The sequence below is a fragment of the Triturus cristatus genome, chromosome 4_1 (genome assembly GCF_964204655.1).
Source record: "Triturus cristatus chromosome 4_1, aTriCri1.1, whole genome shotgun sequence".
Taxonomy (NCBI): Eukaryota; Metazoa; Chordata; class Amphibia; order Caudata; family Salamandridae; genus Triturus; species Triturus cristatus.
The window spans coordinates 398,141,848-398,168,670 of NC_140585.1; the positions used below are offsets into that span (position 1 = coordinate 398,141,848).

Here is a 26,823-nt window from a genome sequence, read left to right on the forward strand (position 1 = left end):
ATATTTAATTGGTTTTAATAGTTTCGCAGGACAGCCATTCGAACTTACACTTTATATTATTACATAGTAAGCAGATCATGGATGATGAGCAAAGAGTAGCATTTTATCAACTGTGCCTAGGGTGTTTTAAGCCAACGTGAACTGTGAACGTTTTATTGTGTATTGTAAATGTCAGTGTTTTAATTTTCATGGCATAATGTGCTGACAAACATTTGACTTTGATGCTATTTGTCTAAAAAGTGATATGTTCTAATAAGCTTTATCGCCATTGTTTCGACTTTATAAGAAGGTTAACCAAATAGTTTCATATAATGTCATAATTTATATGAATCAATGATCTCAGAGAAATAAAAGATATATGTGCAACATATTTATGTGTATAAAATCAATACAGAAATTAAAAAAAACATTCGACATGAGGTTGCATTTTCTTACAAGTCACTTCAATACTGGATTTATTATTAGAGACACAACATTCCAACTCTACCACAATCGTGATCCAAGGCAACTGCTAATTTATGTTGTCTTTGAATCAGTGACAGTTCTGGCATTTTCTGCACACAAATCGAGGCAAGTTACAAGCAAACGGTAACCAAATACCACAGAACTATAGATTCGATGCAATGGAATAAGTTGTTTCTCACTAGCACTAGCGTGACAAACATTTCATGTTTAAACTTTCCACTCATATAAGGAAATTAAAGCATGGAATTCGATTTAAGTATTTTTGTGTCTTGGAATGTGCCATAGGAGGCAATAAAGCAGTTGGCGAATTTTATTAGTCCTTTCTAAAACAATAATACATCGCAATGCTAAAAAAAGCAAGCAAAATGTTAAACAACATAAGGTTAGTAAATCCGATATATCTCAAATCAAGGTTTAGAAATGCTATATTTTGAATACTTTTTTTTATAGTGCACGGTACTTAATATATAGAGACTCAGTTACAGAATAAAAAGAGTTCATTACTTACATTTGGACATGTGGGGGCTGAAACCGACCTTGGTTAATGTTGTAGAACGTGAAAGCTTGTGTTGGGTTTGAGCTATACTCATCCACTTCAATGATCACCCTACCACGATGATGCCTTCTAGGTGCCATGATGCGAGAGTGAGCGAAGGCCATATTTGCACTGCTGCGCCGTTTTAAAACATCATCTCTGCAGAATTCCAACTTCTAATGAAGCCGTCATTTCCTTACGGCACCTCATCGGTACAGTCCGCGTTTAAAACCTAAAGGCAGATTGGACAGAGGAAACAGAACCATTTTACCGTTAATCTGTTTGGAATGTGTTCTATTCTCATCAGTCGTAAAAATACTTTGGATTCCAAGAAAAAGATGTAAACTTTTCCAAAGCGGTAGTTTGCTTAATATCCTTTAATGAAAAGTCGTGTATAGACACATTGTGCAGCAAGCAGTAATACATTAGAGTTACAATCAAATCCAACACCAACCTAGCTTCAGAACAGGGTTTGTATTTTGTCAACATACATTAGCGTTCCTTTCTGGGATTAATTTATGTTTTCAGTCAAGAAAAAATGCACCTAGACTTATGTCTGCATATGAAAAAAGAACAAGAATGCGCGAGTTTAAACTAAAAATCTGTTTTCACAGATCTAAAAGGGATTTTTCTCAAGGTAAATGCTGCCAAGTATTGTTCTCATGCGTTTAAGACGTGCAGAAAAGCAGAATTATGCGGTAATGCTTTACATTTTCAAGCAAACATCTGAATGTTTTCTTCGCATTTACATTTATAATACAGGTTTGATAAGCAGCACTTACTATTCATTAACTTTACTAAAAAGCATGAAATGTTTTAGGACGTACAACTATCCCGGTATCTGTTTTGGAATATATTTTTTCATGTTAACTGTGAGCCTTTGACCTTTGTCTTTGTGAGGGCGTCCCAACTCCTTTTAGAAAGGGATGAAGCTAACCATGTCTTTGTTTACTAGTTTCCATAGGGTGCTAACAAGGGCGATTCTTAAAATGAATATCCATATCTGAGGTTTGGATTTATTTCAAATATGTTCTTTAATTTTTATGGACTTCATACTACTTCCTGATTCAGTTGGAAAGAAACAAAAGTGCACTACACTACACTACACATCGCAGCAAAGAATGCAACTGCCTCCCCACACACCTCCGGACCATCACCTCACTTGCGGAATTCCAAATGGACCTCAAGACCTGGCTGTTCGAATAAACCTAAGGGGCCTGGATGCGCCTGGATACCCAATCGGGTGATTAGCCGCGCTTAATACATCCTGATTGATTGATTGAGCGAGGCAACTGTAGTTACTTGGGAACAGGGTGAGACACTGTTTTCCCAATAATAATGGAAGGTCAATTGCCCTGTTATGTAATGAACAGCAGTAGAAATAAAACATTTATCCAACTAGTTTTGCTTTTTGAAGTATCTGAGAGGAGGTTAAATGCATTGAGTATTTCTTACCCCAATGTAGGTGTAGGTGCTGAAAAGCTTGCCGAGGAGACAGTAACAATACTTTTTTGCTATATTTTGTTTTCCACTGTGGCACTGTACAGTAGGTCTACTCATGGGCATCAATTCACCAAAATAATAGGGGTATTGGAAGTGACAACACACATCCTTTGATCCCAGTGACGACATAGATAGTGACGTCATATGATCTGTGCCCTGATGTTAAGTACCCCATAATAAGTTCACAGTTAGCGTAACATAGCAGTTACTAACACAAATACATCTATTTTACACACAACTGTGTTCTAGTTGTGGTGCTGACATGGGATGTAAGTCGGAACAACAAATGCCGTTACAACGAATTGCTTTACAATGCTGTTTTTACAAGGAGAAATGGCATTACAAACCAGTCTTTTACAACAATTTTTTTTTACAATGGATATACCTTTCCCACGAAAATGTAAGTATTTTACAGGTAAGTATAAACCCTTTAAAAAAAAATAATATATATATATATATATATATATAGAGAGAGAGATAGATAGATAGATAGATAGATAGATACATCTATATCTACATATATAAATATATTTACATATTACCTACTGGCAGTCGCCAGTCAGTAGTGACAGTTATTCACTATCTTTCCATGGGAAAAGTGTTTTTTGACTAGCCTATATATTTTGCGTGGTTTGACAAATCGTTACAAAATTTTCCCCCCAAAAAGTCCCAGTGATTTTTATTCCGTATGGTAAGTTTCAGGGTGTTCTGTCAACCAGGGGCAGAGAAAAAGGAGGGTCAAAAGTGCATTTCCCATGTTAATTCCCATAGGACCTTTAGTCGAAGCTGCAGCCCGAAGCACTGGAGAAGAATTACACCAAATCTTGCAGAAAGGTAGATTTTGTTATGCAGGGCACGCTCTCATTTATTTGGTGTAAATCCGTTTCAGTAGATGTTAAGAATTTGTTTTTAAAAGTGGGCGATATCTATGAAAGCAACAACTTTGCGAATAAAGATGAGCTCAGGCAAGGAAATGCAGAGCTTTGATTGGATGCCAACACTTCAATCAGGAAGTGCTGGCAGGCATCTTGGGACTCGGCTTCAGCGGGCCCACTTGGCCCGCCGGAGCCCTGGAGACCGCCACTTCCCTGTGGCAAAAGTAATTAAATGAATGCAGAGGGGGTCTGCGTTTGCCACCCCTGCAGCTCCAGGAACCACTACTTCCCTGGGGCACTGTTTATAATGCATGCGAGCGGGTCTGCTCAGCCTGCCCGTGCTTAAAATGAATGCGGGGGGGCCTGCACAGCACCTCCCCACCCCCAGCCGAGGGGACTGCCACCTCCCTGGGGCACTGTTTATAAAGTATGCGGACTGGCCCACTCAGCCTGCCCATGCCCCGGGGACCACCGCCTCCCTGTGAGAAAAGTAATTAAAATAATGTGGGGGGGGCCTACATGGCCACCCCTGAGGACTGCTGTCTTCCTGGGGTACTGTTTATAATGTATGCAAGTGGCTTGCTCAGCCTGCCCACGTCCCGGGAACCGCCACCTCCCTGAGGCAAAACTAATTAAATGAATGAGCGTGGTCCTGCGTGGCCTCGGCCGCAGCCCCGGAGACCATCACCTGCCCGGGGCTAAACCTGAAATTAATGGGGGGCCATGGGGAACCCCCACTGCCCTGGGGACCGCCACCTCCCCAGAGTAATAGTTTCAAATTAAGAGGAGGCACGTGACCCACACCGCAGCCTCGTGGAGCAGCACCTCCCCAGGGCGGTATACTGCAATGGAGAGGGGCCATGCGGCCTCCCTCCTGGAGCCACAGATGGCCTTGGGGCCGCCACCAACCCAAGGCAGGCTCTTGCCCACCCCAGGGACATAGCCATTTGCTGTGGTTTGGCGGGAGCTTTACTGGTCCAGCCATGTCACAGCAAATGCTTTACTTCCAGCAAGAGAGATCAGACAAAATGCTCTCATTTGCTGGAAGCGGAGCCTTTGTGTGCTTCTCTGATCGCCGTCAAATTGCTTTCAGACATAGGAAGCTGCATGTTTAGGTGGTCCCTATGTCTGATAGCAAGGACGGTTCCGCAGGAGGCAGGGAGCCGGCAGGAACCACTGGAGCATTCAGGCTCCCCCACAGACCTAGTAGAGACCGGGTGCCTTAGGGGCACCAAGGGCAAATGGCCGGGCCCCAGGGGATAGGGTATGCGGGGCTGAAATTAGCCTGGGAAGCGAGGGCGGCGCCACCCTCCTCCCCTATATATGTTGGTGGGCCCGGTGGATGAGGCCCTAGGGCCGAAATCGGCTCAGGGAGGGGGGCTGCATAGCCCCCACCCCTAGAACAAGATAATTCTTTTTTTTAAAAGGCTGGGCCCCAAGGGGTGTGGTCGCCGGGGCTGAAATAGGCCCAGGGAGGGGGCTGCACGGCCCCTTCCCCCTATTACAAATAGGCCAGGCCCCAGGGGATGGGGTCCCTGTCGCCGAGATTGGTCCGGGGATGAGAGGGCTGCGCGCCCCCATTGCATAAAGGCCTGGCATTGGGGGATGGAGTCCCCATCTACGGGGCTGGAATTGGCCCAGGAAAGGGGGGCCAAGTGCCATCTTAAAATGATTTTCTTTTAAAGACTGGGCTGGGGGAAGTTGCTGGAGGCCCCACCCATTTTTCAACCACTCTGGAAAGGTGCGTTTTGGCGCATAGTATGTTGGGGGATGAAGTCACTTTGGCTGGTGTGGGTGTTACACCCTGCGCTTCATGTACTCTGGGGTTCACACTACATTACCCAGAATGCACCATTGGGGTATAGAGCAGGTAGGACAGGTGTGGCCTTCCCTGTGTGTGCCTATTGGCTCGGGGAGATAAGCTGATGCGCACAAAGAACTAAAAGAGGGCGAGACGAAAGGAGCGCTGCTTGACTTACTTTCGCTTTGAAGTCGGATCACGCCCCCTTGTTCGCGTTTCCTTCATCCCCGGTTTTCAGAAGAGCGGAGTTCCTTGGGCGGCGTCGAGTCACGCTTTTGAAGTCAGACCACGCCCCCTTGCTCCTGTTTCCTTCGTCCCCGGACGTTTCTTTTGTTCCCGGGTTTCGGAAGAGTGGAGTTTCCAGTGCTGCGGCAAGTCACGCAATGGGCTGCTGTATTGGTGCAGTCTGCTCCTTTTCGTGATACAGACTCTCCCTTGGATGTAAGAGTTGCGGTATGCGAGAATCAGATAGGATCCTGACAGCGTCTTCATATTAGAGCGTTCTCAGTATTACCCCGCCTTTACCTGTTTCTCTCCGCACTCCACTGGTGTAATTTTTTTATTGCCCAAAGCTTGGGATACTTATTCTGTTCTTCTTTGGTGACCGGTTTATGAAGGCTCATTTCCTTTGTAGCTTCCTTCTGGGTACTAGTCTCTCGTGACCTACATCTGCAAAGGTCGGTGCACTGACGAAGATCTTTTCCCTCACAATTATTATATTGTTTCTTATCTTCGAAGAGACATTCATTACGTGGCGAATGCATAGCCAGTTTCTTGGCTTTTATTTTGGGTGCCTATGGACAAGTCAGTTCCAGGTGAACTTTTGTGAATACACAGGGAACGCTAATTTATTCTAAAACCTAGCTTGTCTTTAGAGTTGCGGGGAGGGGAATAGTATATGTCAGTAACAACTTTTCCGTTTTGTGTATTACAGGCTCTGCATTAAGTGCCTTTCAGAAGTTAGATTGGCCAGCTGGTGCTGTTGCTGTTTCCAAACCTGAGTGGTCTCTCTCTTTTTTGTCTCTTCTCTCTCATTAGAAAGTTGCTCTCCTTGAGTTATATCCTCTGAGTGGTGCTGTCTTTTGGGAGAGTGGGGATCCTTCTTCGCTTCCGTGGAATTAGTACTACTAGCTGGCCAGGGTTTGAACCGTGACAGAGGGTCCTTGGGGCCCAACAACCCATCCTCTTACCTCCAGTAAGTCCCACACTGAGGTATTGCTGAGAGGGTGTTGGAGGCCACCACTCTGTAAACGCACCTCTTGGTACACTACTGGTTGGGGATGAATTCCCCTTGGATGCTGGGGGTGCTTGGGGGCCAGGAACCCCTCCTGTTACCTCCAGTAAGTCCCACACTGCGGGATTGCTGGGAGGTGGTTGGAGGCTCCGGCCCATTTGTCAACCACTTTGCAAACGTGCCTCCTGGCACACTTCTGATTGTGGGATGGAGTCCTCTTGGATGCTGAGGGTCATTGAAGGCCAAGAACCCCTCCAGTTACCTCCAGTGCGTCCCCACACAGCGGGAATTCTGAGATCTGGTCGGAGGCTCTCTTTCTCCACCACTCTGCAAAAGCACCTCCTGGTGCAGTACTATTTGTGGGATAAAGTCCACTTGGATGCTGAGAGTTCATGGGATCGAGGAACCCCTCATGTTACCTCCAGTAAGTCCCACACAGCAGGATTGCTGAGAGCTGGTCGGAGGCCCTGTCCCCTTTCTCCACCACTCTGCGAATACCAATACTAGTTAAAAAACATAGTAATTGACTTAAAAAAACACTGGTTACAGGGACATTATAGTTAGGTAATAGAATTTAAAAAACCTTAGAAATCTACTAAAAAACAAAGGTAACAGGAACCTTATAGTTGGGCTCAGATTTCACTAGTACAAAACCATAGAAATTCAGCAGTTACATTTACCCGAGTTATCTATAACTTGCACCCCGGGGGGCGTGGCCAAGCCGGCCACGAACATGGCCGCCTGGCTGTGAAGCTCCGTTGATCCTTCCAGCCCTCAAGCATATTCCTGCACACTACGCCGACTGCGAGACCAGAATTTTGGCACACACGGCGGCAGAAGACACGCCGACCCCGTCGAGCCCACATCTGCTCCGTTTGGTGCCTGAGACCACGATCGGCGGTGACGAGTAGCTGCTGAGGCACGCCCCAGTCCTGCACGAATCTTATCCGCGCCTCCCTCGAGATGGGCGGGGCCCATAAATCACTTGAGGACGGGGATGCCGATGAGACCTGAGACACGCGTCACCCGCTAAAACGGTTAGCCACGCTGCACTCCCGCCCGGGACCAAAGCTTAGCCCCCACCACAGATTGACTTCCCGAGCGGCCTGCTATACCCGTGATGGGGCAGCCGGATTCTAGCGGCCGGCTGGGAAGCGCTGTGTAACGTGCCTGCCCAGCAGAGGAATGGGCCGCTGCGCGCTGGGCCCCCTGCTGTCAGTCCAGAAGTGGCGAGACTCTCATATACATCGTACCAGCCTAAAGCAGCTGCAGGGGGGAGGGAGCCTGAGGAACACTGTGCCTCCCTGCGCTTGTCCATACTGGGTGGATATTTGCGCCGCCATTGGGGACTGCAATCTCCATAGGGATTTTCATCACTGGCTTTCTCTCCCACATCAGTGTGCTGCACGTCCTGGCCCAGCTTAGGGGCGCGCCGCCCAACAGTTAGCTCTGCTTTCCATGCCTGAGGCCCAACGCCTTTTGGGAGCTCCCCTCTCACACCGTCGGCACCCCCTGGGTGCCCGCCCGCGCTCTTTGCTGCTCCCAAGGCAGATTGGGTGAATCTCCTGACTGCAGCTGGGCACTGCCTACGCCACTCTCTAGTCAGTGGCAACAGGGGCCACACACAACGGACATTGCCATCTGGAACTACCCTTCACAAATTAGCAGGGAGGGAGCTGACAGTGCGGGGCGTACCCACAGAGGTCTGGGGGGTCGAGCAGAGCAGCCTTGTCACAGAATGGCCCGCAAGGACCCAAAGCAAAGGACCTTGCCATTTGAAAAACTGGCTGAAACCGCTCCGAAATAGGACCCAGCCATGGCGGAATCTGCGCAACAAGCAGAGCAAGACGATTTTTCCTCTGACAAAGCTGCTTCCTTACTTTTCGAGATGTGAGCTGGCTTCAAGGCACTGGACAGCCGCTTTGACTTACTCGATAAAACCATTTCGAATCTGGGCGCCAAAATCCAAGCGCGCAACAGGCGGCTCGATGTAGCTGAAGCATGAATATCCGACATAGGAGATAGCACCACGTAATCCGCCAAGCGTCTTGAGAGAGTCAAGCATATTTTAAAGGAGGTGGCCATCAAAAATGAGGACCTCAAAGCCCGCAGCCGCCGCAACAATTTACGCATTCTTGGTGTGCCGGAGACAACCCCCACGGGCCGAATGGATTTATTTGTCAAGACTTTGTTAATTGAATTATTCGGCAAGGACTCCTCCAGGTTTTGTAATTGAGAGGGCACACAGATCTCTTCGACCTCGTCCCAATCCAGATCTTCCCCCCAGGCACATCATGGCGCGAGTAATGAACTTTCTGGACCGTGACGCTGCACTTCGCTTGGCTAGAGAAAAAGGTGACATTGCCTGGCAAGGCGCAAAACTGTCCTTTTACCCAGATTTTACGGCCATGGTGCAAGACGCACGGTGTAAATTCAATGGGGTCAAAGCTGCCCTGAGGAACTAGGGGGTTGTGGTATGGAATAATATACCCCACCAGGTTGAAGGTCGATGTGGATGGCAGGGTCCGAATCTTCGAAAACCCAACGGAGGGGCAGGAGTTTTGTCAAGATTACAAGCAGAACAATTCTCCATCTAACAGGGCGAGAGGGGTCCCTTCCCCTCCACACCGGATCTGACGCAAGTGCCGAACTGGTTCCCAGTGCGGGCACGGGATAACTCAGTAACTGGTCTCATGTGATTTATTTCAGTGTGATTTTAGGAATATGCTCATTGATCTTCTTACACTGGCATTGCATTTAGCTGGAAGCTTGCCGGGGCGTTGCCGCCCCCCATGGTGTATCCTTTGAGAATGGTTTGGTTAAGTTTGGGGTACTGTTCTTTGAGACTTTCATTTCACTGTGAAACAATTTGGTACTTCACGTTATTCGTTTTGCTGGGATTGGCCCTTCCACGTATGGGGTTTGGCTGGGTGGGGGCTGGAGGGGGGTTGCTTACATTCAAACATCATGTCTCATGGGACATATCCAGTCGTTCACTGCTGTTAATAATTGTTTATTGTCACCAACGTTGAAGTTACTATCCCGGATAAATAGCCAGGTTTGGTAACGTAGAGGGTCCCTCAGACCTCTCCCTAATGTCATGAAATGTATGGGGCCTTAATGACAAGATAAAACGTAGACAGGAGCTTCATTACCTGTCACGACATAATGTAGATATCGCTTATTTACAAGAGACTCACCTTCCCAAAACTGACATGGCACACTTTGGCGCTAGCTGGGGTGCACACAGATATTTTGCTAATTAAAGTAATTACGTGAGGGGCATGGCCATTCTGATACATAAAAGGGTTCCCTTCCGCTTTTGTTCCATGCCCCCAGATGACGAAGGCAGATACTTAGCGGTTTCTGGGATACAGTTGGGTAGGAATGTTAAACTACTTTGTATTTATGCCCCCAACACGGATCCCCCTGACTTTTCTTACTCCCTCCACACACGACTTATGTCGATGCAGTCACAGACGTTAATTGTAGGAGGGGACTTTAACCTATTACTCAACCCCGAAATAGATTGCACCTCAGGGTCTTGCGACACTAAACCGCGTGCCCGCCGAGCACTGCAGGAACTCTGTGACCGGTAAGCGTTGTTGGATGTCTGGCGCAAACGTAATCCAAACACTACAGAATATACCCACTATTCAGGCCAACACAACACGAAGATTGATTTTTGGTTGCTCTCCTCAGACATCTATGGTTGGTGCGCATCAGTTGAGACCCTTCCTAGGACTTATTCTGACCATTCCCCAGTAACGCTACACCTCAAGATGTCTCGTCCGGAGGGCTTTGAGCGTCAGTGGTGCTTCCCTAGTCGCACTTTACATGATGAAGTATTCAAAAAAGAAATACGGGAAGCCATAGAGGCATACTTTGCTATCAATACAGCAATACAGCCTCGGTGGACACGTGGGCGGTTTTGTTGGAGGGTTTCAAGGCAGTTATCAGGGGCACGGCGATTTCTACAAAGAATACAAAGAGCTATTAGCCCCAAAACTCATCGAGGTATATGCTGAGAAATTGGAGGCACAGATCCTACCCCCCACCTTCAGAGAGGCAGTCATAATTCTCCTGCCCAAGCCTGGTAAAGACCCCACGCATTGTGGTTCATATCGGCCACTATCCCTCCTAAATCTAGACTATAAAATCTTAGCTAAAGTTATTTCAAATCGATTGTCCCATCTAATGGAGTTTATCATTTCACCGGCTCAATCTGGCTTTGTCCCACACCGCTCAACCTCGCTTAACCTTCAAACACTTTTTTCGGTCATTCACCGAATAAACCCAGACACTCCAGCAGCCGTCATCCTCTAGACATGGAGAAAGCCTTTGATTCTTTAGAATGGCTCTTCTTTCTATCTGTGATGAGACGCATGGGCATGCCCGTTGGTTTCATTGCCACGACAACACTATTGTATAACAAACCAACTACCCGGCTACGCCTCAACGGAACACTCTCAGGTCCCTTACAGTTATTCCGTGGAACCAGACAGGGCTGGCCATTGTCCTCATTGTTATTCATTCTGGCCATGGACCCCTTGATACGTCACTTTCAAGAGCGGCATCTGCACAGGGGCCTGCAATTCAATACCGGCCCTCTCCTGGTCTCCCTGTTTGCAGACGACACAATCCTCTATGTCTGACACCCTCACGATAACCTGCACAAACTGATCAGGGAAATCATTCGCTTCGGTCGCTTATCGGGACTGGACATAAACTGGCACTAATCCGTTATATTTTCGCTAACAGCCAGTACTCAAAAATGGGACTGCGAATACCCCTTAGAATGGTGCACAGACTCAGTTAAATATTTAGGAATACACATCCACTTGGACACCCCCCAAATCTTAAGTCTGAACTATGGGCGAGTGATCAACACACTCACAACACAAATAGAGAAATGGCTGAGACTTCCCCTATCACTTGCCGGCCGGGCGTCGATTCTAAAAATGGTGGTACTCCCTAAATTCTTATATCTTTTTAATAACATACCTTACCAATAGTTGTTTTCAAATGTTTCGCACTCTATTATCCAGAGTCTGATGGTCCGCCCTCACAGTACCATATGAGAGAGGGGGATACAATGTTCCGGATCTGCAGTTATACAATTTAGTGTCCCAATGTAACTATGCCTATTCGTGGTACCACCCTGACGCTCGCATCCCTTACCTATGGCCAGAGGCGGACCTTGTTCTACCCGGACAGCTATCGCCCATTCTACCCACGGGCTTCCCCAGAGATCCAGTGGATATCCAAACTGTTTCCTCCACGAGCTGGGCATGGAAGAAACTTTGTCGGATCACAGGTAAATGTAAATGTAAATGTGCTTGTACTTATATAGCGCACAGCTACCCCGGTTCGGGGTTTCCCGGCACTGTACTCATACCGCTAGGGAACCCTGGCTTTTTCCCTGTGAAACGTCCACTCCTGGGCATCCCCAGGGTGAAGCCAGGCATCCCAGCGCTGTTGGGGCCGTTGTGGAGATTAAGCAAGCTATTGCCCAGAGTTGCAGCGTGGGACCCATGATTAGAATAGGCACTGAGGCGAGAATATCCGGTCCGCGGAATTTATAGCCCGAGACCCTGCCGCGACGGGAATCGAACCCTGGTCCCGGACCAGTGCTCTGCATCGAGGTCTGCCGCTCTAACCATTGAGCCACACTTCTCCACGAAGTACGTACAGAAGTGCTATACTCCTCGGCTTTGCCCATCGTAAATTCCCGCTTGATTCCAATCACCGGGGAGCTATTGGCTCAGCGCACGCTCGCCAAATTCAAGATCTCACGGATAGGCGACCTCTATCCAGACGGCCATTTTTTTCCTTAATGGAAGACACCCTTTTCCAAACAAGCACCGTTATGGACAGGTTTGTAATGGGCCATATGCGCTCCGCCCTGCGCGCCACTTTCACATCTTTCCCGGTTGAGCCCACCTCCTTCTCTCCTCTCACTATGGTGATTGAAAATGTAAACAACATGCATCTTACTTCCAAGCACTACAAGGCATGTGCGGCACTAAAACCGGTTGATGATAGCAAAATCCGATGGGCATGGGAGGTAGACCTGAGAACAGCAATCACGGATGAACAATGGGCCACATGCTGCGCGGTTACACAGGACATCTCGCTGAATAGCCAACACAAACTTCCACACTTCAAATTCTTACGCCGCACATATTTCACCCCAGCATTAGCACACAAAATCGACCCCTCCAAACCACCCAACTGTCTTAAATGCTCTGCCCCTCAGGCTGATTTTGCACATCTTACCTGGACGTGCCCGAAACTACAAGATTATTGGGAAAGCATTCATTACACACTAGGGAAAATGACCAATCTCTCTCTGACTCCCATCCCAGAGGTCACCATGTACAGAACCACTCACACACCCATTCACTCACTCATACAGCCACTCACACAATCACTCACTCACCCATACAGCTACTTATACAACCATTCAGTCACCTATGCAGCCACTCACATAGCCACACTCACACATACAGCTACTACAAACCCACTTATTCACCTATGCAGCCTCTCACATACCCGCTCACTCACCCATACAACCTCTCAACACAGCCACTCACTCACCCATACAACCAATCATATAGTCACACACCCACTTACATACCCATTCACACATCCATACCCACACCTCTGCTCACACATCCATACAGCCATTCAGACAGACACATACTCTGCAATACAGCCACTCACACACCAACTCACTTAATCAAACTCCTACTCAAAGAGCCACTCACTCACCCACTGAGATGTCATCAGTGATGTTATTAGTGAATCCACTGACCATGTCATAAGTGATGTAATATGTGAGTTCATAAGCAGCGTATTGTGGGGGCATAAGTTATAGCTCAGGTCACTATAACTGCTGAATTTCTATGGTTTTGTACAAGTGAAATCTGAGCCTAACTATAAAGTCCCAGTAACCTTTGTTTTTTCAATGAATTTTGAAGGTTTTAAAAATTCTATTTCCTAACTATAACGTCCCTGTAAACTTTGTTTTTTGAAGTGGCTCTATCTATCTATCTATATTTATATATATATATATATTTATTACCTACTGGTGGTCGCCAGTAGGTAGTTATAGTTATGACCTATTTTCCATAGGAAATCCGCAACATTCTATTTGGAATAACTTTGACGCCCATTGACGAATCTTCACGAAATTTTCAAAACTTTTGGCCAGCTCCGGTCCGCTCCTATCCTGAAAGTCTCGGGATGATTCGTGTAGCGGGGGCTGAGAAAAAAGGGGGGTCCCGAAACGTGTATTCCCCATGCAATTTCCCATAGGACATTTAGTCGCTGCTACAGCCCGAACTGCTGCACGGAATTACACCAAATTTGGCAGAAAGGTAAACCTTGGTTCAGAGTCGTGACGTTTGCTTAAATGGTGTAAATCCTTTCAGTAGTTCCTGAGAAAATCAAAAGTAAAATCACATATATCTGGGCGGAGCCTAACCACACAGGGGGTTCATTTTGCCATAGAAAGTATGATTAGTGCTGCAGAAAGAAAAATTAGGGCACATTTTGAGTGACTGTGTGACACATGTGAATGCCTTCTTGATGGAATCAAAGTAAAACACTGAAAGTATTCCTACTGAGGAGACTGTAGTAAATGAGGAAATTAGGAAACTTCATAACAAATAAGTCTCCCAAGATGGCCACCAGAGACAAAAGAGCACAAATGTAGCACAAATATCACCCAGATGTAGCCCAAGTATAGCCCAATGACAGAATGTCCCAGAGTGTTCTAAAGAAAAACTAGAGCGCTAACAGTCTTACTTATGACAAAAGTATGGCACACCTGAAGCCATCTTGATTGGAATAAAGTGGTAATACTTAAATTATTTAATTTGCATAGGAACAAAATGAGGGGGTTCATTTTGCCATAGAAATTATGATTAGTGCTGCAGAAAGAAAAATTAGAGCACATTTTGACTTCTCAAATCCTCTTCTATTTAATTAAAAAATTCTGACATGCAGACTGAAACATGCACTTTGAATACCAGCAGCAGACTTTCCTAGTGACCAGTAGCTTTACTACAGTGATCTAATGAGCAGCTAGAGTGCTACCATTCAGAATTTATGGCAAATGTGTGACACATCTGAATGCCTTCTTGATGGAACCAAAGTAAACAAGCATTGAAAATGCAATAGGTCTCGCCCTCGTTTAAGTTAAAGCAATTCTGTTTGTAATTAGGTGGCTTTTTAGCTGTGCTTGTATTAGTGTTTTTCAAACTTTCATGTACATAACATGCATACGTATATGTATGCATGCATTTATATTTATATAGATATGCAGATTATATATATATGTATATATATGTATGTATATATATGTTCACTGAAAAAACCATAGGTTTCAGAGACGTTATAGTTAGAAATTAGCATTTAAAAAACCTTAGAAATTCACAGAAAAAAACATAGGTTTCAGAGGTGTTATAGTTAGCTGGCCATTTCACTCGTACAAAACCATAGAAATTCCTCCATTATAGTTAGTTCTGCTAACTCTAACTCGCGCGGCCGCAATCCACTGCTGAGAATGTCACATATTGCATCATCATGACATGGTCAGTGACATCACTGATGACATCACTGATGACATCTCAAATGATATCACCGATGACATCATCCATTGAATGTAGTTCAGTATGAAATTTAAATATGTATTATATATATATATATATATATATATATATATATATATATATTCACTGAAAAAACCATAGGTTTCAGACATGTTATAGTTAGCGGAAATTTTACTGATAAAAAACCAATGAAATTCCCCCGTTATAGTTAGTGCAGGCAACTATAACTCACGCGACCGCAATCCTCTGCTGATGCTAATACTGTATTTAGACACTTATTTGCCCATGTCTTCTTCCATAAATTTTTAGCTATACATATATTAGAAATATTTTTTTTTCATAAAGACACATATGTCATCAGCAGAAGATTGCGGTCGCGTGAGTTATAGTTGCCTGCACTAACTATAACGGGGGAATTTCATTGGTTTTTTATCAGTAAAATTACCGCTAACTATAACATGTCTGAAACCTATGGTTTTTTCAGTGAATTTGCAAGGTTTTTTAAATGCTAATTCCTAACTATAACGTGTGTGAAACCTATGGTTTTTTCAGTGAATTTGTACGGTTTTTTAAATGCTAAGTTACTTTACGCCATTCGTGGCGTGCACGCCCACTTAACGCAGTTCGTTCCGTGCACGGTTTTTATCAACTATAATAAGCCCTGTACATTTGGTGGCCTTCGGCCACCAAAAGCACAGGGGGTGGGGTCAATGTGGATAGTGTTTTTTTTATTTCGATTTTATAATTTAATTATTTTTTAATGCAAATTTTTTTTATGTCATTTTTTGTAAGCCTTTTTTTAATAATTTATGTACTATATCCTGCATTATGGAAAGGTTTTTTTTTTATGCATTTTTTTCCGTGCGCGTACGGTAAGCTGACGCTACGCGCTTGTAGAATACGCGTACGGTAAGCTGACGCTACGCGCTCTGGACGTAATTAGTGCAGCGCGCCTACGTGATACGTGCGTGCCGTACGCGTATACCCGGAAGCAACGTCGCGGTTACGCAGGGGCGTGTAATGCGCATGCGCGATACGTGATACGTGCGTGCCGTACGCGTACACCCGGAAGCAACGTCGCGGTTACGCAGGGGCGTGTAATGCGCATGCGCGAAAGTGACGTAAGCGCTGCGTAAGCGCACCGTAAGCGTCACGTGCGCGCACGGTAGGTCATGTGACTTACAAAGAACACTTTTTATTGGTTGAAATTACTTTCACTTCCAGAAACTTCCCACACCACACCCATTCCCCTCATTACTCCTTGAAAGAACACTTTTCATTGGTTGAAACTACTTTCAGTTCCAGATTCTTCCCACACCACACCCATTCCCCTCATTTCTGCTTGTGATTCTCTAGGAGCAGGAGCTGGATTGACATTGGGATACAATGGCAGAACAGCAGGGCTCTTCTGAGAGTGAGGCCAGCAGCACCACCATGATCCAGAGAAGGAGGAAACAAAAGACTTCTTTTGTATGGGAGTATTTCACTTTTCCAGAGGGGGAGAAAAAGGTGAATGCTCAATTGGTCACTTGCATACTTTGTGATCATGTTTTATCAAGAGGAAATCCAAGGAAGAAATATTCCTTTGGAAATCACTCTATGACGAGACACCTTCAGGACAAACACCCAAGGACCTTTGCTCGACATACTGGAGAAAACTCTTCAGTAAGTCACCAGAGCCCAGCCTCAGATGCTCAGCCGAGTACATCATCGGCAGCTCAGCTGAGCCCTTCCTCTGTTGTTGGAGCATCACCTTCTTCTTTTCCTTTGGACATCAACCCTCGATTTGCGAGTGTTCAAATGAGGTGTACAAAATGTGGTGGTCTTATTGTTTTTGGGGAGGTCAGTCTTCCCCTTATTAACAATAAGATAGACCAGCATGTTTGTAGACGCTTATAATACTCCCATTCTTTCTTTCCTCCATCCCTGTATGAACCCAACGGCTCTTATAAGAGCCAACCTTACCTCACAATTTTTTTTATTTTTTTTTTCAGCTTTCCTTTTTGCAAATTTTTTTTTACCGTGCGCGCACGGTACGCGTAATTCCGCGAATTTCGCGGAATTCCGCAGGTCACCGTGCGCGTACGCTACGCGCATACGGCGATTTTTCGAAAAAAATTTTTTTTTTATTTTTGCCCTTGAGGGTCCTTCTGGGACCCCCTGACCAAGGCTAGGGGGTCAGGAACTGTCGAGCCTGCCCCCTTTTCACATTATCCACCTTTTTTATTCACCCCCCTGACAGTTCGAGAGAGAAAATGGCGGCCGCCGCTTCCTGGTTTCGACCGATTCGAATGTTTACTATGATCTAACAGCCAATCAGAATCGCGCTCGCGCACGGCACCGTACGCGTACCGTAAGCTTACCGTAAGCTTACCGTAAGCGCACCGTAAGCGCACCGTAAGCTGCCACAGATATATATATTGATTTAAAGGCTATTTTCTCAGGATCTACTGAACAGATTTACACCAAACCTACAAAAGGCACTTCCTTGACCTGAGGACTACCTCTCTGCCAAATTTCTAGTAATTCTGTTCAGCCGTTCGGGCTGTAGCCCTGTCTAAAGGTCCTATGGAAAAATGCATGGGAAAAACGCGTTTTGGGACCCCCCCTTTTATCTCAGCCCCCGCTTGACGAATCCCCCCGAGACTTTCAGGGTAGGAGCGGAGCATAGCGCCCCACCTATTTTGAGAAATTCGCGAGGATTCGTCGACCGGCGCCAAAGTTATTCAAAATAGAATGTTGAGGTTTTCCTATGGAAAAGGGGTCCTAACTATAACTACCTACTGGCGACCGCCAGTAGGTAATATATATATATATATATATATATATATATACATATATATATATTCACTGAAAAAACCATAGGTTTCACACACGTTATAGTTAGCTGGACATTTTACTGATAAAAAACCAATGAAATTCCCCCGTTATAGTTAGTGCAGGCAACTATAACTCACGCGACCGCAATCCTCTGCTGATGCTAATACTGTATTTAGACACTTATTTGCCCATGTCTTCTTCCATTAAATTTTAGCTATACATATATTACAAATATTTTTTTTTCATAAAGACACATATGTCATCAGCAGAGGATTGCGGTCGCGTGAGTTATAGTTGCCTGCACTAACTATAACGGGGGAATTTCATTGGTTTTTTATCAGTTAAATGTCCAGCTAACTATAACGTGTGTGAAACCTATGGTTTTTTCAGTGAATTTGCAAGGTTTTTTAAATGCTAATTCCTAACTATAATGTGTGTGAAACCTATGGTTTTTTCAGTGAATTTGTACGGTTTTTTAAATGCTAAGTTACTTTACGCCATTCGTGGCGTGCGCGCCCACTTAACGCAGTTCGTTCCGTGCGCGCACACGCGGTGCGCTTCGCGCACCGCGCGCCCACTTTACGCAGTTAGTGCCGTGCACGCACGGTGGGCACGCGGTGCGCTACACGCACCGCGTGCCCACGTTACGCTAGATGGGCCATGTACGCACGATGCGCTTCGCGCACCGTGCGCACATGGAGGACATATGATGCGCTTCGTTGTGAAAGGTAATATTTTAATTTTTCACATATGTCATATGCCTTCGGGCACCATTTGCACATGGGGTGGGGAGAGTATGGATATTTTTTTTTTTTTAAATAATTTTTACCGTACGCGTACGGTAAGCGTAATCGGCGAAATTATCGAAAAAATTATAATTCCGTTTTTGGCCTTGGGGGATCTTTGGGGACTCCCTCAACATGGCTAGGTGCTTAGGAGCTGTCTAAACAGCCCCTTTACATGTTTTTGGCCTTTGTTTTTTAACCCCCTCTCAGAGTGCGAGAGAGAAAATGGCGGCCGCCACTTCCTGGTTTCGACCGATTCGAATGTTTACTAAGATCTAACAGCCAATCAGATTCGCGCTCGCGCACGGCACCGTACGCGTACGGTAAGCTTACCGTAAGCGCACCGTAAGCTGCCACAGATATATATATTGATTTAAATGCTATTTTCTCAGGAACTACTGAACAGATTTACACCAGACCTACAAAAGGCACTTCCTTGACCTGAGGACTACCTCTCTGCCAAATTTCAAGTAACTCTGTTCAGCCGTTCGGGCTGTAGCTGTGTCTAAAGCTCCTATGGAAAAATGCATGGGAAAAACGCGTTTTGGGACCCCCCTTTTTTCTCAGCCCCCGCTTGACGAATCCCCCCGAGACTTTCAGGGTAGGAGCGGAGCGTAGCGCCCCACCTATTTTGAAAATTTCGCGAGGATTCGTCGACCGGCGCCAAAGTTATTCCAAATAGAATGTTGCGGTTTTCCTATGGAAACAGGGTCCTAACTATAACTACCTACTGGCGACCGCCAGTAAGTAATATATATACCAATCTGTATTGAAGATTGAGTGGATATATAACTGTCTGGATGGAGGGTTTAGTAGCTGTCTGACTGTCTGTTTAAGTGAGTAATTAAAAGTGCCTCACTTAATACACGGATTAGTAACTAAACTATGTGAATGTGTGCCTCACTGTCTCTGTTGTTCTATAACATGCTGCATCAGTTGGTCACTACCTACATGAGTGTGTATATTAGTTATTGATTAGTTGGGTGAGTATTTGTATGGGACACTGAGTTTGTGTGTGGTTGGATGGGGTGTGTGTAACTCTATGCATAGATGTGTGAATGGTTGATTGACTAGGTGTATGGGTTTAAGAGTGCATGTGGAAACAGTTGTTTGGGTGCCTGAGTGTATTTATTTGTGTGTTGGTGAGTGAATATATGTTTTAGTTGTACATCTTCAACAAAGTACAAAAATAAAAGGCATTGTATGTGAGAGTTGGTGTATATAAATAAGTATGTGTAAGAGTCAGTGATTGTGAGAGTAACTATATGAATGAGTGTATAATTGTAATGGTGATTTTGTTTCATATTAACTATGAGTTACTATCTGTTTGAATAAATGAGGTGTTGTTGGATTATTCTGTAAGTGAGTAAATGTAAGTGTGATTACTTTTTTTCATGAGTGAGTAGGATGACTGCATAACCGACTAAGATGACTTCTGATGTGTCAATGTCTATATATGTCTATAAGTGCATTTGATAGTGTTCTATTAATTAGTGACTGCATGTATAAATGATTCTGTTGTTGAATGGGTAGTTGTGTGTGTAGACTTAGGAATTAGTGAGTGGGTATGTAGTAACTGGTATTGGAGTGTCAATGGTTTCAAATATGGTACTCTGTATTTTACAGTGAGTGATGAAAGGTTATACTAGTGTATGATGAGGTGTATCAGATTGTCACGTGGATGATGTCATCAGTGATGTCATTTGAGATGTCATCAGTGATGTCATCAGTGATGTCACTGACCATGTCATGAATGATGCAATATGTGACATCATCAGCAGTGCATTGCAGCCGCGCGAGTTATAGTTAGCAGAACTAACTATAACGGAGGCATTTCTATGGTTATGTACGAGTGAAATGGTCAGCTAACTATAACACCCCTGAAACCTATGGCTTTTTCTGTGAATTTCTATATATATGTATGTGTGATTATATATATAAAGGGTTGATACTTACCTGTCAAATACTTATATTTATGTGGTAAAGACATTCATAGTAAAAGCATGTGTGTTAGAAAAGTAACAGGTACGCTTAAACTATATATATAGATATGAGTTTGAGATGCCTCCATCTCCCTTGAGAGCAGGTGAATAATGTCACCACTAATGGAAAATTTCCAGAGTCAACTAGTTCTCTCTTGAAATATTTATGTCACTTATGTGTGCAAGAGACCTCTTTCTGACATGGCGGTAATTTGAAATATATCAAAGATAGAAGATTTGATATTCTAGATATTGGAATATTGGAAAAGCCAACCAGGATAGATCAAAAGATTGTTTCGCATATTATGAACACCTAATGGGGTTTCAAAATGTATTGTTTTATTATTTTGCACAAGAGGTGAACTTTGTGGATCTCTCTTCCAACATTATTGGAGAGTTATGGTGAATAAGAGTATGTTTTCCATATGTATGGATAATGTTGCATATGTGTTTCGAGTGGTGATGGGGCTAGTACACTTTGGGAAACGCTGATGGAAGCTGAAACGCATCAGTGTTTGACGAGTTACTGCTAATAATGAGTTGGTAATGGGGCACACTGTCTGGAGTGCACGCTTTTTCCTCAATTCGCTGAGGGTGACCAGAAACATATAGGCTGTAGCTGGTACAGCCGCAAAGCACCCGCACCGAGGTGGATGTGATTATGAATTACGGCATGTTTGTTTTCTTGTAATTAAGTGATCCTCGCCGCCATTACAGATATTGCAGAGGAGATCGGAGTGGTTAAGCACATAGGTGGAACTGCCTGACTGAGTCGATGAAGATGGGAATGCTTACCGAGGACTGACAAAGACGGAAAGGCTAGGCAGCAGTGTCGACAAACTCCCGGAGGTGTTGAATATCCCCCGGCATTTCCTGCGGGAATACATATAAAGAACAGCAATGAATGCCAATAACTGCGATTTGAAGAGTATGGAGGCAGCTAAATATATTTTCAATGGCTCTGAGGAGGCTGGAACTAAGAGCTGTTTGAGTGGAATGCCAAGTGTGGTTCCAGGTACTGTGACTTTTTAGCAAAAAGTGTTTATGTTGGAGAAATTGTCGAAAAAAGAGATAAGCAAGCGGTGGGAGTTGACCTTATCAATGCGCTATTTTGAAGTAAATTGGGTCCCGAGGGGCTTAAGAATATGTATGGTCCCCACATATGAGGTTCAACATCCAGGTCTGTTGGAAGAATGGGCTGATTTCATGGCAAAATCGAGCAAAAGCATGATGAAAATATTAGTTAAATATGTAGAAGTAGATCAAGCTCGAATGTGCAGCAAATTAAGAGATCTTAGAAATGACATTGAAGATCAAACTGCCTTCAAAGAGCTGGATGACAAAATGGTAAAACGACTGCCAAAATATGAAGAAGTGAAGTGAAAATAACAGCAAAAAGGTCAGTTTGACAAACATGATTATTCAGAAGGAGGTATACTCACTTTTGTAAGAAAGTATGATATTAATAGAAAGGAGATGCTCCAAGAAGATCTTCAGAAGAGACAGGATCTGATCTAGACAGGACTGAGCTCGAATATCAGCACTTTAACGATGACATGGGTGACCAAACACGAAGAATAACATCCTCTGGTTTTCACAATGAGTATCATTTATTAAGACATGCCGAAAAAACGATGAAATACTGACACCTCCTCAAAGGAAGTGGAAGAGGAAGGGGAAGAGGAAAAGGCACAGCAGTCTCAGCGCTCCACACGTCAGAAGAAGACCTAAAAGAGAAATTGACAGTGTTGAATCTGTCACAACGGAATCTACTGAAGATGTAATTTTCCTACTTTTGGAATTGGGACTTCCTTTTGTCCTAGTTCAGGACTGAATATGCTCATTTCAGGATTGACCTCGTTTTTTTTCCAAAATTTAAAGCGAAGTAAAATTCTTAAATTGGCAAACCCAATCGAGTGTAATTTCAAGAGGTTCAGTCACTTGTGATTTACAGATTGGGGAGGAGGAGGGACTTATGGTGTAAGAAGCTTTACATTGAGAAAGGCAAGGTGTAGATTCAAATTTAGAAATAGAAGTGGTGTTGGAATCTTATGGGATTAATACAAGAACACCCAGTGATAGTGGCTTTAGGTTGTCATGGTTAATGCCGACCACTCCGCATGACAACTTGGATGTGTTTCACAAGATGAAGGTAAAGGATTTGACTGCACTTGAAAAAATGACGGAAACAATATTGATAATTTGACTCCTGATCAAAGGAAGGCCTTGCTGGTTTTGAAGAATGATACCTCCATAGTAATAAAGTGCTTAGACAAAGGAGGTAATGTAGTAATGGAATCCAGTCAATATGAGCAAGAGATTATGTGACAATTGTTGGATACCGATTGCTATGATGTTATCACCATGGATGAGCACAAAACCTCCGTACAAGTGTTTCAAAATCAAATGGGAGCTTGGGAGGTATAAATGGGTGCAATGAATATAATTGTTTAAGGTCAGAACACTCCAAAGTACCGTAATTGTATGTATTGCCTAAAGTCCATAACAGTATTATAAATCCCATTGGGAGACCAATTGTCTCTTCAAATGAAAGCTTTTTAGAAAATCTTGCCATATATATTGATAACTTTTTATTCTGTTTTGTGAAGACCCTCCGAACATATTGTAAAGATAGTGGGGATTTTTTTAATGAAAATCCATTCCTTTGTCCGGCCAAATTCTTATTTGATGATCACACCGGATGTGACATCACTTTATGCGTGTATTGATAATGCTTTTGGGACTCTTGCTTGTGAGCATATTTTGAAAACAAGACCAGCCTGTAACCTTGGACATAATAGGATGCTAATTAATAGGATTCAGACATGTTTGAAAGAGAACATATTCATGAATGATGGGATCCTATATGGACAGAAAGTTGGTAACGCGATGGGCACCTGCTTCACTCCTAGCTTTGCCAGTCTGGTGATGGGTTAGTGGGAGAAGCAAGTGGCCTGGGTGGATGACAATGAAGAGTTTGTGCAGAGTATTTTAATATGGACCCGTTACATGGATGACTTGTTTTTATTATGGAATGGCACACAAGAAAGATCATGTGAATATGTTGACAGGCTAAACAGCAATCCTTTTAATCTAAGAGTCACGGTTTCAGTGAGCTCAGACGACATTACATTCTTGGATATAATACTGAACGCACAGGAGAGTAAGATTTATACTTCTATACATCATAAAGACACAGCAGGGAATAGAACTTTGCACTTTAAAAGTCAACATCCTAAGAATCTTAAGGAAAGCATCCAATATGGGGAAATCCTAAGATTGAAGTGAATTTGTAGTCAGGATGAAGAATTCACTAAACAACTGATATGGATGAGAGGGAGATTTTTGAAAAGAGGTTATAAATCATGGGCACTAAACATAGAAGCAAAAATGGTGGAAAATTAGACTAGGGACCAATTGATAAACCCTAACTGAAAGCCTGATAAAGAACATTTCAAAGGTACGATTCATTACATGTTATAATTCATAATTTACAGAATAAGACATGTGATGGGTAAACACTGGCCAATAGTAAAGGGTGACTCAGTGATAGGACAAGAATTACCAATGACTATCCCTATAAAATACAGGCAAGGGAAAACTCTCAGAGATGAGTTAACACACAGCTACATTGCTAAAGCTCGAAAACCTGAGACGAGGCTATCCAAAGCTAAGGGATTATTTAGTTGCAGCCTTTGCAAGGACTGTAAAACTGTCTTTAATACAATGGAATATACTAATCAATTAATCAATCAATCCATCAAACAATTAGGGGTTTGTAAAGCACACTGCTCATCCGTTAGGGGCTCAAGGAGCCAGGGGGTGTGTGTATGCAGCTCCCTTGGGGTCATCTGAAGAGCCAGGTCTTGAGGTCTTTCCTGAACTGGAGCAGTGTAGGGCTTTGCCAGAGGTAGAGGGGGAGGTCGTTCCAGGTCTTAGCTGCGAGGTAGGAGAAGGACATTCCACCCGCTCTGATCCTGTAGCCAGGGAGAGGTTGGCTAGATATTTCTCTAGGGGGCATGGAAGGAGAGACGGTTGTTGAGGTATTGTGGTTCAATGTTGGGGAGGGCCCTGTAAGTGTGTGTGAGCAGCTTGAAAGTTATTCTTCTGTCGAGGAGGAGTCATTGAAGATTGTAGAGGTGTTGGGTGATTTGGTCGTGCCGTGGGATGTCAAGGATTAGTCTGGCTGTGGTTTTCTGGATGGTCTGGAGCTTGCCAAGGAGTTTTTTGTTGATTCCGGCATAGAAGGCATTGACGCAGTCCAGTCTGCTGGTGATGAGGGCGTGTAACTGTTTTTCTGGATTCGGAGGGGATCCACTTGAAAGTTTTACGGAGTATGCAGAGGGTGTAGAAGCAGGATGAGGAGACGGCGATGATCTTGCGGTTCATAGTGAGCAATGAGTCCAGTATGATGCCGAGGTTACGTGTGTGGTCTATCGGAGTGGTGGGTTTCCGAGGGCGGGGGTCCACCAGGTGTTGTCCCAAACTGAGGCGGTGAAGTCGAGGATAAGGACTTCAGGAAGCAGTTCTTTATCCAGGTTGTGACGGCTTTCACCCCTTCTTGGGAGTTGTGCCTGGTGATGTTGGGTTTCTTGGTGAGGGAGAAGATGAGTTGGGTGTCATTGGCGTAGGATACGATGTTGAGCCTGTGGTTTCTGACAATGTTTGCGAGGGGGCCATGTACATGTTGAAGAGGGAGGGGCTGACGGAAGATCCCTGGGGTACTCCGCATCAGGTCTCTGTCAGTTCTGAGAGGTAGGGAGGGAGTCTGACTGGTGTTCGGTCTGTGAGGAATGAGTGTATCCAGTCTAGGGCCTTTTCTCTGATGCAGGCACCATGGAGTCTGGTGGCTACTGTGTGGTGGGAGATGGTGATGAAGGCTGCTGATAGGTCCAGGAGGATGAGGGCTGCCATATGGCCCTGGTCGAGGAGGGAGCTGATGTCATCAGTGGCGGCGAGGAGGGCGGTCTCGGTGCTGTGGTTGCTGCACAATCCGGATTGGGAAATGTCTAGGACATTGTTGGCTTCGATGAAGTATGCTAGCTGAGTGTTGATGGACTTTTCAATTACCTTGGCTGCGAATGGAAGCCGCAATATTGGCCTGAAGTTCTTGAGGTCCGTTGGGTCCGCGGAGGGTCTGTCAGGAGGGGGTGACTTTGGCATGCTTCCCGTCATCGGGGAAAGTAGCGGTCTCGAGGGAGCAGTTGATCATTTGACTTAGCTCGGTGCAATGGCGGCCCTGTGGAAGATGTGGGGCGGACAGGGGTCTGAGGGTGCTCTGGAGTTGATGCTCTTCATGGTCTTTAAGGTGCCTTCTGTCGTGAGCGGGGTCCAAGTGAGTAGGGTCTGTTGGGTGGTGTCGCTGGGGGTGGGAGTTGAGGCAGTGCAGACGTCTGGTTGTCAAAGTTGTCGTAAATCATCTTGAACTTGAGGTGAAAGTAGGAGCAGAGTCTGATGCAGAGTTCTTGGGAGGGTGGAATGTCTGTTGTTTCACTGTCAGATTTGGAAAATTCCTGTATGATAGAGAAGAGTTCCTTGGAGTTGTGGGTGTTGGAGAAGATTCTGTCTTGGAGGAAATTCTTCTCTGTGGATTTGATGAGTTGGTGGTGTGTTGTGGTGGCTGTTTTGTAGGCGGTGCATGTTTCCAGGTTTTTGCTGTTTCTCCATGTCTTTTCCAGTCATTGGCAGGAGCTCTTGGATTCTTGGGAGTGCCGTGGTGAACCAGTGTGCTTTCTTGTTGTGTCGTCCTGTAGCCTTCTGGAGGGGAGCGAGTGTGTTAGCGCAGTTGGGGATCCATCGGTGGAGGTTGCTTGATGCAGTGGTGGCATCTGGCGTAGTTGGGGGTGGAGAGCTGGTGAGGGCGGAGGTGAAGTTTCCTTCAGTGACTTTGTTCCAGCTTCTGCGTGGGAGGCGGCATGCGTGCTTGTGTGCGGTTGGTTTGGAAAGGAGAAATGGATGCAGCGGTGGTCAGTCCAGAAAAATTCTGTGGTGTGGCTGAAGATGCTGTTTCCTCCTGCAAAGACTGGGTCGAGTGTGTGACCTGCTGCATGAGTGGGGGCAGAGATAAGTTGTTTGAGTCCTATGTTGGTGAGGTTCTCTAGGAGGGAAGTGGTGTTGGGGTTGTCGTTGTTGTCCAGGTGGGAGTTTAGGTCTCTGAGAAGTATGTAGTCTGTGGAGGCGAGAGCGTGGGGTGCAATGAGGTTGG

General features: G+C 44.9%; 1 protein-coding gene across 1 annotated transcript in view; it reads right to left on the reverse strand.

The window, feature by feature from the left end:
• The window catches only part of MPPED1 (metallophosphoesterase domain containing 1), a 571,670-nt gene that overhangs the window by 398,052 nt on the left and 146,795 nt on the right, over positions 1-26,823 (reverse strand). The window contains exon 2 of the mRNA XM_085650550.1: positions 974-1,232. Coding sequence (XP_085506676.1) covers positions 974-1,125 — 152 coding nt within the window. The 5' untranslated portion in view covers positions 1,126-1,232. The remainder of the gene's footprint in view (positions 1-973; positions 1,233-26,823) is intronic.